Here is a 16,986-nt window from a genome sequence, read left to right as displayed (position 1 = left end):
TGTCAGGGCCAATGAGATATATATAAACAAGATATGAATGAATAAAGTAAATGTTTTGTTAGGATAATGCAAATATAACATAAGGATAATGCAAGTTACACATAACAAGTCTAAATTTCTAAAAAATATATATAATTTTTTTTTAAAATTTATTTAATTTAAATTGAGTTTTGAAAAGTAAGCCATCATGGGATAAGAGGGAAGTCCTCTCATGGATCAGTAACTGGTTAAAATATGGGAAACAAAGGGTATGACTAAATTATCCGTTTTCAGAATGGAGAGAGATAGATAGTGGTATCCCAGAGGGATTGGTACTGGGACCATTACTGCTCAACATACTCATAAATGATCTGGAAAAATGGGTAAACAGTGAGGTGACAAAATTTTCAGATGATACAAAACTATTCAAGATAGTTAAGTCCCAGGCAGACTGCGAAGAGTTACAAAGGGATCTCACAAAACTGGGTGACCGGGCAACAAAATGGCATATGAAATCCAATGTTGATAAGTGCAAAGTAATGCACATTGGAAAACAATCTCAACTGTACATACAAAATGAAGGAGTCTGAATTAGCTGTTACCACTCAAGAAAGAGATCTTGGAGTCATCGTGGATAGTTCTCCGAAAACATCCATTCAATGTGCAGCGCCAGCCAAAAAGCAAACAGAATGTTGGGAATCATTAAGAAAGGGACAGATGATAAGACAGAAAGTATCATATTGCCTCTGTATAAATCCATGGTATGTGTACACCTTGAATACTGTGTGCCGATCTGGTCACCCCATCCCAAAAGGGAGATATTGGAAATGGAAAAGGTACAGATATGGGCAACTAAAATGATTAGGGGTATGAAACAGGAGGAGAAATTAAAATGACTGTGAATTTTCAGCCTAGAAAAGAGACGACTAAGGGGGAATATGATAGAGGTCTATAAAATCTTGACTGGTGTGAAGAAAGTGAATACAGAAATGTTATGTAATCCTTCACATAACACAAGAACTAGCAGGTTTCAGAGTAGCAGTTGTGTTAGTCTGTATCCGCAAAAAGAACAGAAGTGCTTTTGGCAGCTTAGAGACTAACAAATTTATTTGAGCATAAGCTTTCATGGGCTACAGCTCACTTCATCAGATGCATAGAATGGAACATATAGTGAGGAGAGATGTATACGTACAGAGAACATGAAAAGGTGGGAGTTGCCCAATGAACTCTAAGAGGCTAATTAATTAAGATGAGCTATTATCAGCAGGAGAAAAAATCTTTTGTAGTGATAATCAAGATGACCCATTTAAGACAGTTTGACAAGAAGGTGTTAGGATACTTAACATGGGGAAATAGATTCAATGTGTGTAATGGCACAGCCATTCCCAGTCTCTATTTAAGCCTAAATTGATTGTATCTAGTTTGCATATTAATTCAAATTCAGCAGTTTCTCGTTGAAGTCTGTTTTTTAAGCTTTCCTGTTGCAAAATTGCCACCTTTAAATCTGTTACTGAATGGCCAGAGAGGTTAAGGTGTTCTCCTACTGGTTTTTCAATGTTATGATTCCTGATGTTAAATTTTTGTCCATTTATTCTTTTGTGTAGAGACTGTCCGGTTTGGCCAATGTACATGGCAGAGGGGCATTGCTGGCACATGATGGCATCTATCACATTGGTAGATGTGCAGGTGAATGAGCCCCTGATGGCATGGCTGATGTGATTAGGTCCTATGATGGTGTCACTTGAATAGATATGTGGACAGAGTTGGCACTGGGCTTTCTTGCCAGGATAGGTTCCTGGGTTAGTGTTTTTGTTCTGTGGTGTATGGTTGCTGGTGAGTATTTGCTTCAGGTTGGGGGTGCTATTTGTAAGCGAGGACAGGTCTGTCTCCCAAGATCTGGGAGAGTGAGGGATCATCTTTCAGGATAGGTTGTAGATCGTTGAAGATGCACTGGAGAGGTTTTAGTTGGGGGCTGAAGGTAATGGCTAGTGGCGTTCTGTTATTGTCTTTGTTGGGCCTGTCTTGTAGTAGGTGACTTCTGGGTACTCTTCTGGCTCTGTCAATCTGTTTTTTCACTTCAGCGGGTGGGTATTGTAGTTTTAACAATGCTTGATAGAGATCTTGTAGGTGTTTGTCTTTGTCTGAGGGATTGGAGGAAATGCGATTGTACCTTAGAGCTTGGCTGAAGACAGTGAACCGTGTGGCGTGTCCTGGATAGAAGCTGGAGGCATGTAGGTAAGTATAGCGGTCAGAAGATTTCCGGTACAGGGTGGTGTTTATGTGACCATTGCTTATTAGCACAGTAGTGTCAAGGAAATGGGCCGCTTGTGCGGATTGGTCTTGGCTGAGGTCAATGGTGGGATGGAAATTGTTGAAATCATGGTGGAATTCCACAAGAGCTTCTTTTCCATAGGTCCACATGATGAAGATGTCATCAGTGTAGAGTACGGGCATTATGGGAATAAGAGATAAAGAAGCGTTGTTCTGAGTCAGCCATAAAAATGTTGGCATACTACTGGGCCATGCAGAAATCCATAGCAGTGTCGCTGACTTGAAGGTATATATTGTCCCCAAATGTGAACTAGTTGTGGGTGACAAAAAAGTCACAAAGTTCAGACACCAGATTTGGCATGTAACTAGTTCACAAAACTGGGGTGGGGGGTGTAGAGAAATCACAGCACAGGGATCACTCAGCAACCCAAGCAGGTGAGCATGCACCTAAGATCAGGGTAACGCGGCAAGACCTGGCTACACAGCCCTACACTGAGCACTGCCACACGCAGCCAGGCAGGCCTGCAGCCCCCAGTCCATCCCCGCAGCCCCACCCACCTGCCCCTTGCTGACAGCGCGCGCTTCTCCCAGCGGGTCGGAAGCGGAATCCTCGCGAGAGCACTCGCTCCATGTTGCCACGTTCCAAGCGGCCGGTTTCGGGGAGGGGAGAGGAGAAAAGCTCAACGTGTCCCGCCCAGTCCTCGAGTCTACACCAATAAGACGCAAGTGATGCCCCGCCCATGCCGAGGAGAGCGCTAGGATTGGCGGAGGTCGCTGTCAGTCGGTATCCGGGGCGGGCCATTTGGATGCGGCTGCTACAGACGCAGGGTCAAGCAGAAGCTACTGTTGTGTCCTCGCTCAGGCCCTGGGAGCCCGCTCCTCTCCCTGACAGACGGTGACATGGCTCCGCGCAGGAACACCCCCAAAGGCGCCGGCAGCAGCCCCAGCCAGGGGGCCAGGAAAGGTCAGTGCTGCGCGCAAGCGGAGCTGGGGCGGGCCCGGCCCGGCCCCTGTCCCGCTCTGGGGCTGGGATCATCGTGCAACAAGCTGGGGCGGAGCCGGCGGGGCGCGCCGGGCAAGGGGGTGCCGCTCCCCGGTGGCAGGGGGGCCCGTCGGCTGCCAGTTCCGCACTGGGTGCCTGTAGGGCAGGCGCTTTGCAGCAATCTCGGCCCCTGTGTCCCGGGATGGGGGGGCGGGGGGTGTCCCGGGATGGGGGGCGCCTGCTGCGTTTTCGAAGTTGCCGCGTTCTTGAGTTGGTGGCGCCCATGGCGCAGGGCGCGCCTCGCTGGACTCCGGGCTCCTGCGGGTCCGGGGGTGAGGCGGGGCAGCGGGTCCGGGGAAGCGCCCGGCAGCGGGGGTGTATCTTCCTCCCTCTAGCTGCCTGGTCACCTTCAGCCTCCTTCGTGTGTTTACGTGTCAGCTCAGCTCTCGGAGGGCGGGGAGGTAGGAACAGATGGTTTAAATCTGTTACTCACATTTCATTTATTCCCCTTTTTGCTAGAGTTGAAGTGGAGGAAAAGCTTAGAGTCTGGCTGAGCAAACAGAGAGATTCCAAATTACAGAGGATTAATAATGAGCAGACTGGACATATCCCTAGGTGTGCTTAGGCCAGTAATTACAAACTTGGTTGTCTAAGAGAGGCTTCTAACTCCATGTGTGTCTTAAATTCCGCTATAAAAAGCAGTCCGGTTTTTAAAAAGATACTGAGCATTGCAGTCAGTGGAAAATATGGCTGCTAGGCACCTTTTTAAAATCAGACTGCTTTTAGTCAGCTGTCCACATTTGGATTTGAGATCTTCATTTGAGGCGACCACCTTTGAAAACTGTCATTATTAATATGTAGGCTTCTTACTTAAATGCAAATGATGTATGAAAAATGCAGATATAAAGGAAGACTTATTTTCAGAGAGTAAAACATGAACAACTTGAAACTGGGTCAACGAACCTAATCATAGAAGTAAATTAGTAAAACGTTTACAGTAAACTCCTGTAACACAACAAAGCTAACCTCAATGGAAGGAAAGTACTTGTCAGGTGAAAGTACGTGAACTCCTTTCTGAAAGTTGTATAACTGTACAGATTGTAAGGATCTGATCTCTTTAACTTTACAGTGAACAAGCTTTCTGCCTGTACATTATTAGGTTTCTAGAATTTTAATTTCTCAGTTTCATTTAACATCACTGGCACAGATGTGATATTGACCTTGGTTTCACGTATGTGCATAGTACTAGTAGAGGTCACAGTGCACATCCTTGAATGCTACAGAGAGCTCCAATATAGATAATACTTAATATGTCAAATTAAACTAAACAAAACAAAACCTCTTGATCAGAGTTTGAAAAATCCACTTACTCATGATGAGTAAGAACCTTTCCCAGGAATCTACAGTACCGATAAGAGGCAAAATTGGAAAATAACTAAAATATTTCTCTGATGTATTATATCTACAAAAGGACAACCCATCCTAAGAGCTCGATTGCTGAGGGGCAATCTATACTCATTCCTATATTTGCTTTCAACAACCAACTCTCTATATAACTTTTCATGAGTGATATACCTGAGTATTTGGATTCCAATATCTAAACTGTATCATCACGTTTACTTAATTTTGGGTTATTGCAGATTATGTACTGTATGTATTTTAAGAGTTTTTCAACAGACTTTGTATTTGTGGATAATCTAAGCACTGTACCTAGATGTACATATTCTTTTCACAACTTGTGTATTATATAATTTTAACATGTTTAACAAAATTTTTGACTTCTGTAAAATCTGTTCTTTTATTTTAAAAAGGTCTGTCCTGTATACTTGCACGGGGCACCTTTCAATTGTGAACAGTGTAAACAGAAGCAGGGGAGTGGATGCTTAAATCTGCAGCACAGTCCCAAAATGGGAGCAGCTTTGTTACTATCTTAAAACAAACAAACGGTGACTAAAGTATTGTCACTTTTGACTACTCCTAATCAGAACTCTGTGGGCAGCTGTGTGTAAATGACAGGTCTCAGGTCAGTTTCTTGAGAAAACCAAGAAGCAGTAGAGGCAGGCACTGGACAATGGTTGCTCAAGAGGAATGAAAGTGGACTCCTTACATTGCATTAGCAACTAGGTCTCTTTGGAGACAGAGTGCTCACTCCAGCTCCCAGAAAAGAGAAGGTCCAGAGATAAAGTTTCACACTCTCATGTTGCAAAAGTCAAGATAGAGCCCTCTGATTTGGGGCAGCCCCTTGGAGAGATTCCAGCTATCCTTTCTTTTCTGAGCAACTAATGGAGGAAGATTTGGCTTCACACCTAGCATTGCCCATGGACAGTGGAGCCAATGAAGTCAGTAGGAACTGCAATACTGTTGAACATCAGGATGTTTACTTAGGAACCTATGTTTAGGCACCAAGGTCTGACTGACTATTTTGGCATTAGTCTCACAAGTAGATAAAATCTGAAACAGTCTGAGTTCCTGAAATTGTTCTACAGAAGTTGAAAGTGGTATAGATTTTGTGTTTTAAACCAAAATTGAAAAGCCTCTACTCCACCATCCTGCTGCAAGGCAGATGTCCCAAGCTCCCCACTGCCCCCAGTCTGGTGGGTGGAGAATGGGGAGGGGCGTGGGAGGCTCTGCAAGCTGCACTTCAGTGGTAAAAGAGCCACATGTGGCTTGTGAGCCACAGTTTGGCCACCCCTGCAATATAGATACATAGTATGGGGCAGAGGACAGGAAACAAGTACGGGAAGAAGAGGTTTCTATAAATTAGTCTGAGGTTGAATTGTTTTACAAGGTATTCATCAAGTGAGTTTCTTTGTTGGTATACATTTTGGAATTGCCATTGGAGTGTATGGGTTGTTACTGACTGCTTCAGATCTTACTATGAAGTAATTGAATGCTATGTTTCTTACATTGAGAAATGATGATGGCTTTCCCCAAAACTTTTTTTCCTACAACTTATCTTGTGTTTCTCAAAGTTGTTACAAACATATGCTGATAGTATTCCATACAAACTTTTACTAGAGCAAGACTTAGTTTTGCTCTTTATAGCCGAGAGACTTTGTACTCTGTTATATATTTAAATACAGCCAGTAACTTAGTGTATAAAACAAAATGTGGTCTTGGATATGTAACTTATAACTTCTAATTGTTTTGGGCTCACTAACTTCTACATTGTGAAACTGAATAGAAGTCTAACTCAACATTAATAGTAGTATGACACTATCCTTATAGATATTATCAAGTCACATTGTATATATAAGTGAATTAGAAAGCTTTGACCTTGAAATTGAAAGGAAGACATAGTTATAACTTTTTTTTATTAAGAATGATTTTTGCCATATCCAAAAGAAAATGCCACTTATTATAAAAAAAAAAAAAACCAAAACCTTTTGTATTAGTGATGCACTTTAGTGAAATTCACTAGGTATGGAAGATTTGCTGTAGAGGTTAGCATATGTCAGAATGTACGTATTGAGGGCTTGTGGTACATATAATAGGTCGTCTGTATCTCAGAGCTGAAAAATTCAAGTGCTGATTTCCCTGAATTATAACTGTTGTTCTATTTATCAGAACAATATTTCATTTAATCCAGTATCCTCTGTGTGACAATGGCTTTAGGGAAAAGGTTCAAGAACCTCCCTAATGGCCAGTAACATATAACCTGAGAAGTATCTTTCTAACCCATGTCAGTTGGCTTAACCCTTCACGTTTTAGGGTATATATGCCTTATAAAACTTTTAGTATTTGTATACAGTAGACTGTCGACTCCCCAATGAGGGAGTGATGCTCCATTGTGCTATGCACTTTACATACGCACGACAAAAGACAGTGTCTGCACCAAGTTACTTACCATTTAAATATATTAGATAAGATCAGGGATAGCATGTTTGTGAGGAGGTTAATGGGTCGTTCCATCCTGGAGGAGGTAGCATTTCAGTCCTATCCTGGAGAATGTGTAGGTGGGGGTGGGAGGCAGTGGTGAACAGGAGAGTCTCTCTCACTGATGGCTGGTCCTGGGCAGGAGTTTGGGCCCGGCTCACTCTGTACTCAGCTCTTTTCTAGGCTGTGACTGCTTCCTGTCCATCTGGGGGCAAAGGGGATGGTGTTGACAATGTGGTGATTAGGATCCCCTTCCACCTACGGTCCTGAAGGAGACACTTGAGCATCAGCTGGCAAGGAGCTATGAAAAATTTTGGGGGAACCAACTCTGGGGGTGGGGGGAGCTACTCCCTCTTCTCATAGCAAATGATGTGCTTGGACAAGAGACACATTTATTTGTGTGTGGATGTTCAATCATCTACCTTTCACTAGTCTTCTGAAGATCAGAGGAGGATTCTCTAGTTACTTTGGAGTAGTGGAGTGATTAGTTCTGTCCTCTCACTCTTTCTCTAGGACTCTGCAAAGTTCTTTTAAAGGCAAAATTGGGTCCAGCAGGAGACCTTTATCTTCTCTTTAATTTTATCTCTTATTGCAGAACTACAACCTATAGTATATAAACTGTTGCTGAAGCAAGGCTCTGTACCAAATGACTGGAAGGTAGCTAATGTAACGCTGACTTTTTAAAAGGGCTCCAGAGGTGATCTTGTCTATTAGAGGTTGGTGAGCCTAACTTCAGTACTGGCAAACTGGCATAAACTGTAGTAAAGAACAGAATTATCGAGGGCTTTGGAGCTGTGCTCCGGCTCTGCTCCAGCTCCAGGCAAAAACCTGCAGCTCCGCTGCTCCGTGCTCCAGCTCCAGGCTCTGCCGCAAAGCCCTGGAATTATCAGACACACAGAGAAACACAATATGTTGCGGAAGAGTCAACATGGCTTTTGTAAAGGAAAGCCATGCCTCCCCAATCAATTAGAATTCTTTGAGGATGTCAGTAAATGCGGGCAAGGGTGATCTAGCTGATACAGTGTACTTGGATTTTTAGAAAGCCTTCTACACGATTCCTCACCAAACACTCTTAAAGAAACTAAGTAGTCAAGGGATAACAGGGGTCCTGTCATGGATCAATAATTGATTAAAAGGTAGGAAACAAAGGGTAGGAATAAAAGTTCAATTTTCACAGTGGATAGAGTAAACAGCGGGGTTTCACAAGCATCTGTTCTGGGACCTGTGGGTTCAACATGTTCATTAATGATCTGGAAAAGGGAGTTAACAGTGAAGTGGCAAAGTTTGCAGATGATACAAAATTATTTTAAGTTACAGTTACAGAGGGATCTCACAAGTGAGTGAATTTCACCTGTCATTTAGTTGCCCAGTCAATGTTGATAAGTGCAAAGTAATGTACATTGGGAAAATAATCCCAGCTACACATACATAATGATGGAGTCTGAATTAGCTGTTACTACTCAAGAAAGATCTTGGAGTCACTGTGTATAATCTTTTGAAAACTTCATTTCAGTGCGCAGCAGTGGTCAAAAGTGCTAGCAGAATCTTAGGAACTATTAAGAAAGGGATAGAAAATGAGACAGAAAATATCATAATCTCACTATGCAAATCTGTGGCATGCCTACACCTTGAATACTGTGTACAGGTCTGGTTGCCTCATCTCAAAAAGAACAAGGTTCAGAGAAAGGAAACAAAGATGACCAGTGATATGGTATGATATAGCTTGGTTCCCATATGAGGAGAGACTCAAAGTTTAGGCCTGTTCATCTTAGAAAAGAGATGACTAAAGGATGATATAATAGAGGTCTATAAAATCATGAATGTTGCCAAAAAAGTGAATAGACAAGTGTTATTTACCCTTTCCCACAATACAAATACCAGGGGTCGCCTAGTGAAATTAAAAGAAGGTTTAATACAAATATGAGGAAGTACTTTTTCACACTATGCACAATTAACCTGTGAAACTTGTTGGCATGGGATGTTGTCATAGCTAAAAGTATGACTGGGTTTTTAAAAAAACAAACTAGATAAATTCATGGATAATAGGTCTGTCAATGGCTATTACTCAAGATTGTCAGGAACCATCCTAAACCGCAGAAAGCTGGGATGGGAAGAGGAGTAGATCACTCTAACTGCCCTTATCTGTGCACTTCCCTGAAGCTTCTACAGGCCACTATCAGAGACTGGATATTGGGTTTAGATAGCCCATTTGTCTTACCCAGTACGGCAGTTCTTGAGTTCTTATTGTCCTCCTGTATTTTTCTGAGGTCTCCATGCTTCTCTCTCTCTCATAACTTTGAGCTGATAAATCACAGTATCTTACTCTCATCCTCCTAATTTGTCATAATCCCTCTTCATTCCCTCCTTATCAATTGCTCTCCTCTTCTCTTTCCTATCTAAATTCACGCTTATCTTGAAGAAATCCTGAACTATACAGTTTTTTGTGCTGTTTTAACTGTTTTGGTTAGGGTATGATTGCATGTCTCTTTTAACCAAAAAATATTAAATCAGTACAACTTTTTGTGTGTCTGCAGTTATAGCAGTATAAAGGTGCCTTGTACTGGTACAGCTTTCCTCCCTAAATTTATAGGACTAAGTTATCCTACTAGAAGCACCTTCATACTATATTCCTGGGGGAATTCTGCTCCACTGTGTGCATGCATAATTAATGAGCTGCACATTTTTAATTTTTTTGCGCAGAAAAAAGCTTCTGCCCGAAAGTTGCTGCAGTTCTGCCTTTTGCCCATCAGAGGGCACTGTGGTGATGGAACAAAATAGCAGGTCCGGGTCAGGTAGAAAAGAGAGAGAGCCTGCCTCTTTCACAGCGCCTGTCGGGCCAGGTCAGGAGACAGGGGCTATGAGGAGACAGACAGCATGGGGCTGCTGGGAGGTCAGCTAGGGGCTCATACGGGCTTCTGGGGGAGGAAAGACTGGGGCAGGTGCTGAATGGGAGTGGAGGTGCAGGGCCACAATGAGGCAGGGGATTGGCTGAGTGGGGGCACAGACATATGGGGACAGAGGGAGGGGGTGCAGAGCCACATGGGGTTGAGGGGAGTGGGTGTCTGTGTGGGAGTGGACGGGCACATAGAGACCGGGAGTTCAAGGACACGTGAGGTTGCAGGGATGCAGGGGGATGAGGCAGATGTGCCTAACTAATAGGAGAGGCTGGAGGTCAGCCAGGGTTTGCATGGGGGAAGCTCCCTAACAATGTCTTCCCCCCAAAACCTGTTCCATACTTTTCCCACCCATGTTCAACAACCCTCCAAGTTCTAAGCTCCTTCCCTTTTCCTCAGCTCCTCCTTTACCCCCATCTCCCCAAGCCTTTGCACTCCTTCTAAGGGTTTGGGGAAATACGGTTCTGTATTGTAGTTTAAATAAATTATTACTCGGAGTTCTGCATTAATATGCCTAGTAAGGAATCTGTTTGTCAAAAAACATCTCCTGAATCTTTTTGTTGTCTTTGTTGTTACAGGCAATATTGACATGTATTTTGAAATAAATTAGCAAAAATAATTGAAACTGGTGATGATATATTGTGTTTTTTGATAAATTTTAATTTTTTGGCACAGAATTCCTCCAGGAGTAATACTAGTTTAACTGCATACATATTAGTATGACATGCTACCTTAATTATATCTATTTGAAACTGTCAATAAAGTAGTACAAATCTGTGCAAACAAGTCCTGTTTCTCTGTTGCCTCAACTCCCTTCCCTGTTATCTCCAAGGTCGTCGAAGAAGCTGAATTTTTCTAGTGCCCTTTGACTTGCTCTTCCGTCGAACTCCTTGTCCTCTCCTCCAGTGCTTTGTGCAAGTCTGCCCCTGCCTACATCTTATTTGGCTTAGCCCCCTGATCTCAGTTGTGCTCTGCTCACCTTATCCCCTCCTTGCCTCCTAATCTCATCTAAATGCTCTTTCACTCTGCTCCCTGCTTCTGGAATGGCATTCTCCTTTTCTTTAAGCATCCTCACTCTTTCTTCCTCAAAATCCTTCCTGATGGCTGCTTTGTTGGCTTACTTTATATCACTGACTTAAACTCCTATACTGTATTGCCTCTTCTTTCCCTATTTTGATCCCTCTATACTTTCCTTTGTCGACTTTAAATTGTAAATTCTTGCAGGAAGGGATATTTTTTTAAGAACTCTGTAAAATTAGTGCTATATAAGTGTTTGCTAATAGGTGTTTGGACTGGTCTAAAGTCCCAGTGTGCCTCACCCCATTTCTAAATGTTGATGTGCCAGTATTAATTGTACTATTCAATTAAATAATCAGTTCAGTTTCACTTCTAGGTCAAAATGAAATCTTTTCTTTGCAATTTCCAGTAGCAGTTATTCAAAAATATGCAGATCTTATTTTGGTTTCTTAGCACTTTTTAGATGGCTGTTACATGACAGTGACAGAATACTTACTATTTGTACTTCATTAGTTGAACTACTCAGGCCTTTCTATGATACTGAACTGCATTATGGGAGTTTTGAAACATCGATTTTAAATTCTGCAAATTCTTGAGAGTGAAGCGATAGATACTGCATTAACAGGCTACTAGCTGGGCCTCTGATCAAATTGGCACTTAATGTGGGCCTCTAGCTATATTTTTAACACTACTAATTGATCAAAATACTTAGGTTTGGTGCAGGTAACCTTGAACTACCAAATATGCTTTCTGGATTTTCAACATTGCCTTTCTAAACCAATTCATCCAAAAAGATAGATTGTAACTCGTCTGGCTGATGCTGACATGTTCTGCTTGGTTCTGAATGTCAGTGACTTTGCTTGCACGTTATACCGCAATAAAGCCTCTCTACCTTACTTGCATATTATTGGCAAGACACATAGCGTGCTGTCCACACTGGCAAAACACATAGTGCGCTCTGACTCCCTCTCTCTCCCCCCACACTCCCTGTCACACTCCGCCCTACCTCCCCCATTTGAAAAGCACGTTGCAGCCACTTGAATGCTGGGATAGCTGCCCGTAATGCACCGCTCCCAAAGCAGCTTCAAATGTGGCCACGCCAGTGCACTTTCAGCTCTCAGTGTGGACAGACTGGAGCTCTTTCCCTAGTGTGCTCTCCGAAGGCTGGTTTAACTTAAAGCACTTTACAGCTGCAAGTGTAGCCAAGCCCGAAGCAGAGGGTTTGGTGGTAGTTATTTAATTATTTCAAAGTGCATAAGTTATACTGCCATACTAATATCTCTCTGAAAGACTAGTTTTCGATACGAGAATGATATGGAGGCAGGATGGGAGGAAATACAAAAAATATAGAGGAAAAACATAAGGGGGGAAAGGGTTAACTAGATGTATAGCTTTCCATTATCTTTTTTTTTTTCTTAAAGATCCATTTGGTCCTATCTTAAGTAATATGCATGAAACTACTAATACCCAACTTTGTGGCACTGTACCAAATTCAATTTGAGGCTAGACTTAATAAAGCTTTAAAAATGAGCCAGTTTATTACTTGGCTTACTGTAGTGAAAGTGAAAGAAATTGTCCTGATTTTTCTAGAGTAGCGGTTCTCAAACTATGGGTTGGGGCCCTCAAATGGATCACAACCCCATTTTACAGGCCCTCTGCCTGGGGCTGAAGCCTTTGGCATTTGGCTGTGGCCTCCTGGCCCAGAGTAGTGGGGCTTGGGTTAAGTGGCGGGACTTGGGCAGGTTCAGGCTTCAGTCCCCACTCCTGGGATTGTGTAGTAATTTTTGTTATCAGAAGGGGGTCACCATGCAATGAAGTTTGAGAACCCCTGTTCTAGAGCAAAATTTCTTATACTTCAGATGAGTTTTAATGGTGTGTGTGGAGAAGTGTTAAGGTAGTCAGATACTTTTAGATGATTGGTTTAAAAATTCTCAGATTTGTTGAATGTAAGAGCTTGTCTACAAGGTGAAGTAGCTATTGCACAATAAGTACTTTGCATTAGCTCCATGTGCAGGCACTTATTTAATACTGACACTCAGTGGGATGCTAGTGCAGAATAGCTATTGTACTTCAAATTCAGACCCTAGTTTATTTTGCAGTTGCTCCCCTGTGAGGACAAACTCTGAGAAATCCAGTCACACAGAATTTTGGGACTTATCTGGCCTGTCTGTATATTCCATGTGCATAATTATAGGTTTAACTGATGTTTTTTTTAAATGTGAAGAATGAAGGGGATTCTGTTCTTCCAGTAGCTTGGACTGTCTTTGAAAGTGAAGCTGTTCTTCAAATGCAGACGTAGTGGTTTGGGATACTGTATTTCTTCCAACATCTGATTTAAAATCTGTAATCCGAACTTTTGCAAGGACAACTTGCTAAATGTTGACAGGCCTTGTTTTTAAATTAGAAAAAAATTCTTAAGTTACATGGGCAGTCTTTCAAAAGCTGCTGTTGTGCACATGTAGCCATGACCGGGCACAATTCTGATATTTTTCTTTTCTTATATCCTATTATATCTTTTTGTTTGTTTCTGTTTGCTCATGTTTTTCTTCCTGGGTGTCCATGTGTATAACAGAAAGCTGCATACCCTTGTGGATAGAATGGATATTCTATTGTTGGCATTCTGGTGTTAGACTGCTTTGAATTCTTATGTCTCAGCTAACTGTTGAGAAGCAAAAAATGTTTGGAATAGTAGGGTATTGCCAGAGTGCACATCCATGGGCTCTTTCTACATAGGGTGACTAGACAGCATGTGTGAAAAATCAGGACAGGGAGTGGTGGGTAATAGGAGCCTATATAAGAAAAAGACCCAAAAATTGGGACTGTCCCTATAAAATCAGGACATCTGGTCACCCTATTTCTACAACTCTTCTCTATCAGGGTTCATGGCCTGAGCAAAGTGTGGCCCAAGATACTTGCATTTGGATGTAAGGACCCAGGGACCATACACTTGCTGTAGTACAATTCACTGTTAAGCACTGGAGAAGATGTTAACTATTTTCATTGACTACCCATTGGAGAGAATCCAGTTCAAAGTCTGTCCTGATATTTAAGGCCTTCTGTAGAATTCACCCTAGTTACATGATAAATTGCCTCTACCACGACAATCATGTTCCACTGGAACCAGTACTGTCCAAAGTATAGAGGCTCATGAGTGCAACATAGAGCTTTCACAGGAGCGAGACCTAGAACTTACATTTGGAAGAGATAAGAATGGCAAAAGACCATGCCATTTTTTTAGAACGCAATGCAACCTTTTTTAAATCTGGCTTTGTTTCAGGAATTTCTTCATGTTCAGCCCCCTTCTCTAAATAAACTCATCAAGATATCTCTCCTACATATTGGAATTTTAGATAGTGTATTCTTTAATTCTACTTCATAGTGGGCAATGACATTTAAATCATTACAGTAGATAATACAAAAATATTCTATTATAAAAGCATCTTTCACATCTCATTTTATGGAACATGTGCTGCTTATTCTTAGACTGTGTAGTAAGCTGAAATGTGTTTGATATGGAATCAAGTAATAGAATTAGCTTAAGGTCTTTGGAAATTCAAAAAAATTCCCCAAAATTGTTTCCCCTGTCTAACTCTATCAAGCACCATTTGTGTGAATACCAAAATCCATGCTGAATTCACATGCAAAAACTAATGTTGATGGAGGCTCTACAGTGGTATCGTATTTCATAGTTCACATTTTGGGATACATGGCATATTGCCACTGAACAGAAAGAGTGGATGATCCAAAAGCTTTTATTTTTGTGGTGGTGTCTGTTTCCTATTGCATTACTGTAACTGTGCCTCAGTGGGTCACAACTGAGAATGCCAAACTCAGGACAGACTGCTGAGAAACAGGGCAAACACACCCCAAAACTGGTGGTTATTGTTCCATAAAATACACCTCTACCTCGATATAACGCTGTCTTTGGGAGCCAAAAAATCTTACTGTGTTATAGGTGAAACTGTGTTTATATCGAACTTGCTTTGATCTACTGGAGTGCACAGCCCTGCCCCCATGAGCACTGCTTTACCATGTTATATCCGAATTCATGTTCTGTCGGGTCGCATTATATCGGGGTAGAGGTGTATACCAAACCAGCAACAAAAGTAAACTTCTGCTTTTCCACACTGGCTAACAAGAAGTCATAAAATCAGTTTCCTTAGGCATTCCAGTTCTTGTATCACTACAAAAACACTGGATTTAAAGATGAGTGGTTCTTTACAACCAGTCTCATCAAATAAAAGATTCTTCTGATGGCAAAGGACCAGCCACACACCCTGGTCAATATATAACTCAGATCTTACCCCAGAATCACACTGATGCCAATCCTTTATTATCTAGAATCTAAAGGTTTATTCATAAGAAAGAAAGGTGAGAGTTAAACTTGATTAAAAGAGTCAAATACATACAATAAATGCAGAGTTCTTGGTTCAGGTTTGTAGCAATGGCGGCGTAAACTGCTGGCTTAAGTCAAGTCTCTGGCTGCTTCCAAATCATTGGAAGGTCCTCAATTCCTTAGTTAGAATGCTCCCATTAATGTAAATTCATAATCTGGTGGCTGGAGCAGGATAGAGGCAAAATGGAGAAATTTCCAGGGCCCTTTATGTCTTCTGTCATGTGGAGGGAACTCCATTGTTTTAAACAAAGCCCTCAGCACAGCTATTGGATAAATTACACATTACAAGAGAGTGTTTGAAGTCACATGTCCATGCATGAAGGTTTGGACACAATAGAAGCCATTACCTATACCTCAAACAGCACGTTTGCAGGACAGTCCATTCAGTGTAGATGGGCATCTCCTATGGTCTATTGTCAGTTAAGTGTTTCTTCATGAGCTACTTAATTTGAAAAGTGCCTCCAAGAGATGCTGGCTAACCACCTTGTGGGTCTTACCCCAAGAGCAAACATTTGAAATCCAGGTATAGAGCCTATATTCATAACTTCAAATACCAAAAATGATATATGCATAAGGTTTGCATATTCATAACTAGCAAATCTTAACCATTTCATAGACATCTTACATGCCACATTTTGTACAAGATTTGTTGCAAATACATAACTGGTTGCAACAATGATCTATAGAGTCATATTTCACTCAGATAATGTCACAATTACGAACACCTTTAGTGTGAATATGTGTATTTACTCATACTTGAAGTTATTTGCAGTGTTGTTGTAGCTGGGTTTGATCCCGGGATATGAGATTGACAAGGTAGGTGAGGTAATATATTTTATTGGACCAAATTTTGTTGTTGCATGGTACAAGCTTTTGAGCTACACAGAGCATTTCTTCCGAAGTAGACATGGGGTGTCGCATTCTTCAGAAGTGCAGCTTTGCGTTGCTAAAAAGTTTGTATTGTCCACCAACAGAAGTTGGTCCAGTAAAACTTGTCTAGTTTCTCTAGCAATAATTAGTCATACAGACAATGTGGTTAATGGAAGTGCGGGGTGGATGAAACTTTTACTTCTTGTCTTTTATCCTTACTGCCACACTATCTGGAACTGCTCCTTAATGAAGATCCATTTTGCTATTTCAAGGACCCTCAATGTGAGATGTCACATTTGCTGTAGTCTGCATAATGAAGACAGAATCTTTGTTATAGAAAACCTGAGGCAATAACTTTTTCCACATTAGCCAGTCTAATTAATCTTAGATAAAATGAAAGCAGCATTTATCAGCACTCTACATAACTTTTGAAAAGTTAGTGTATTTCTAGAAGTATCCAGAATATCACATTTTGTCTTTCCAGTAAGGCAGAAGTTCTTCAGGTCCTCAGTGGAGAAGCATATTTGGTAATCGGGGAGATTATGGGTCTTTGATGCAGCTTTTCTTCCACATGTTTGTCATGTGTTGGAGTCAAGTAGGTATTAGAGTGTCAAATAATCTGAGTGTTGTATGTTGGGGGAATGGGGGATTATTACTATTAATTAGTTAATATCCTATTACACAATGACTTTCCACCTTAT

At 41.6% G+C, this 16,986-nt stretch overlaps 1 protein-coding gene across 29 annotated transcripts in view; it reads left to right on the top strand.

The window, feature by feature from the left end:
* Positions 1-3,031: 3,031 nt before the first annotated feature.
* The window catches only part of ASPH (aspartate beta-hydroxylase), a 201,058-nt gene continuing 187,103 nt past the window's right edge, over positions 3,032-16,986 (top strand). For 8 of the 29 annotated variants that reach the window (XR_007772622.1, XR_007772621.1, XR_007772626.1 and 5 more), the window contains exon 1: positions 3,039-3,214. Coding sequence is in view for 21 of the 29 variants with exons in the window: in XM_050940778.1 (XP_050796735.1) it covers positions 3,151-3,214 (64 nt within the window). In the remaining 8 variants the exon portion in view is untranslated. Of the gene's footprint in view, positions 3,215-16,986 lie in introns of all 29 variants that reach the window. The other 21 variants (XM_050940764.1, XM_050940769.1, XM_050940768.1 and 18 more) reach the window with 8 other exon arrangements.

Source organism: Gopherus flavomarginatus, chromosome 2 (genome assembly GCF_025201925.1).
Source record: "Gopherus flavomarginatus isolate rGopFla2 chromosome 2, rGopFla2.mat.asm, whole genome shotgun sequence".
In the NCBI taxonomy this organism is placed as follows: Eukaryota; Metazoa; Chordata; order Testudines; family Testudinidae; genus Gopherus; species Gopherus flavomarginatus.
The sequence above is the reverse complement of the archived record's forward strand: the minus strand, read 5'-3'. Positions and strand labels throughout refer to the sequence as shown.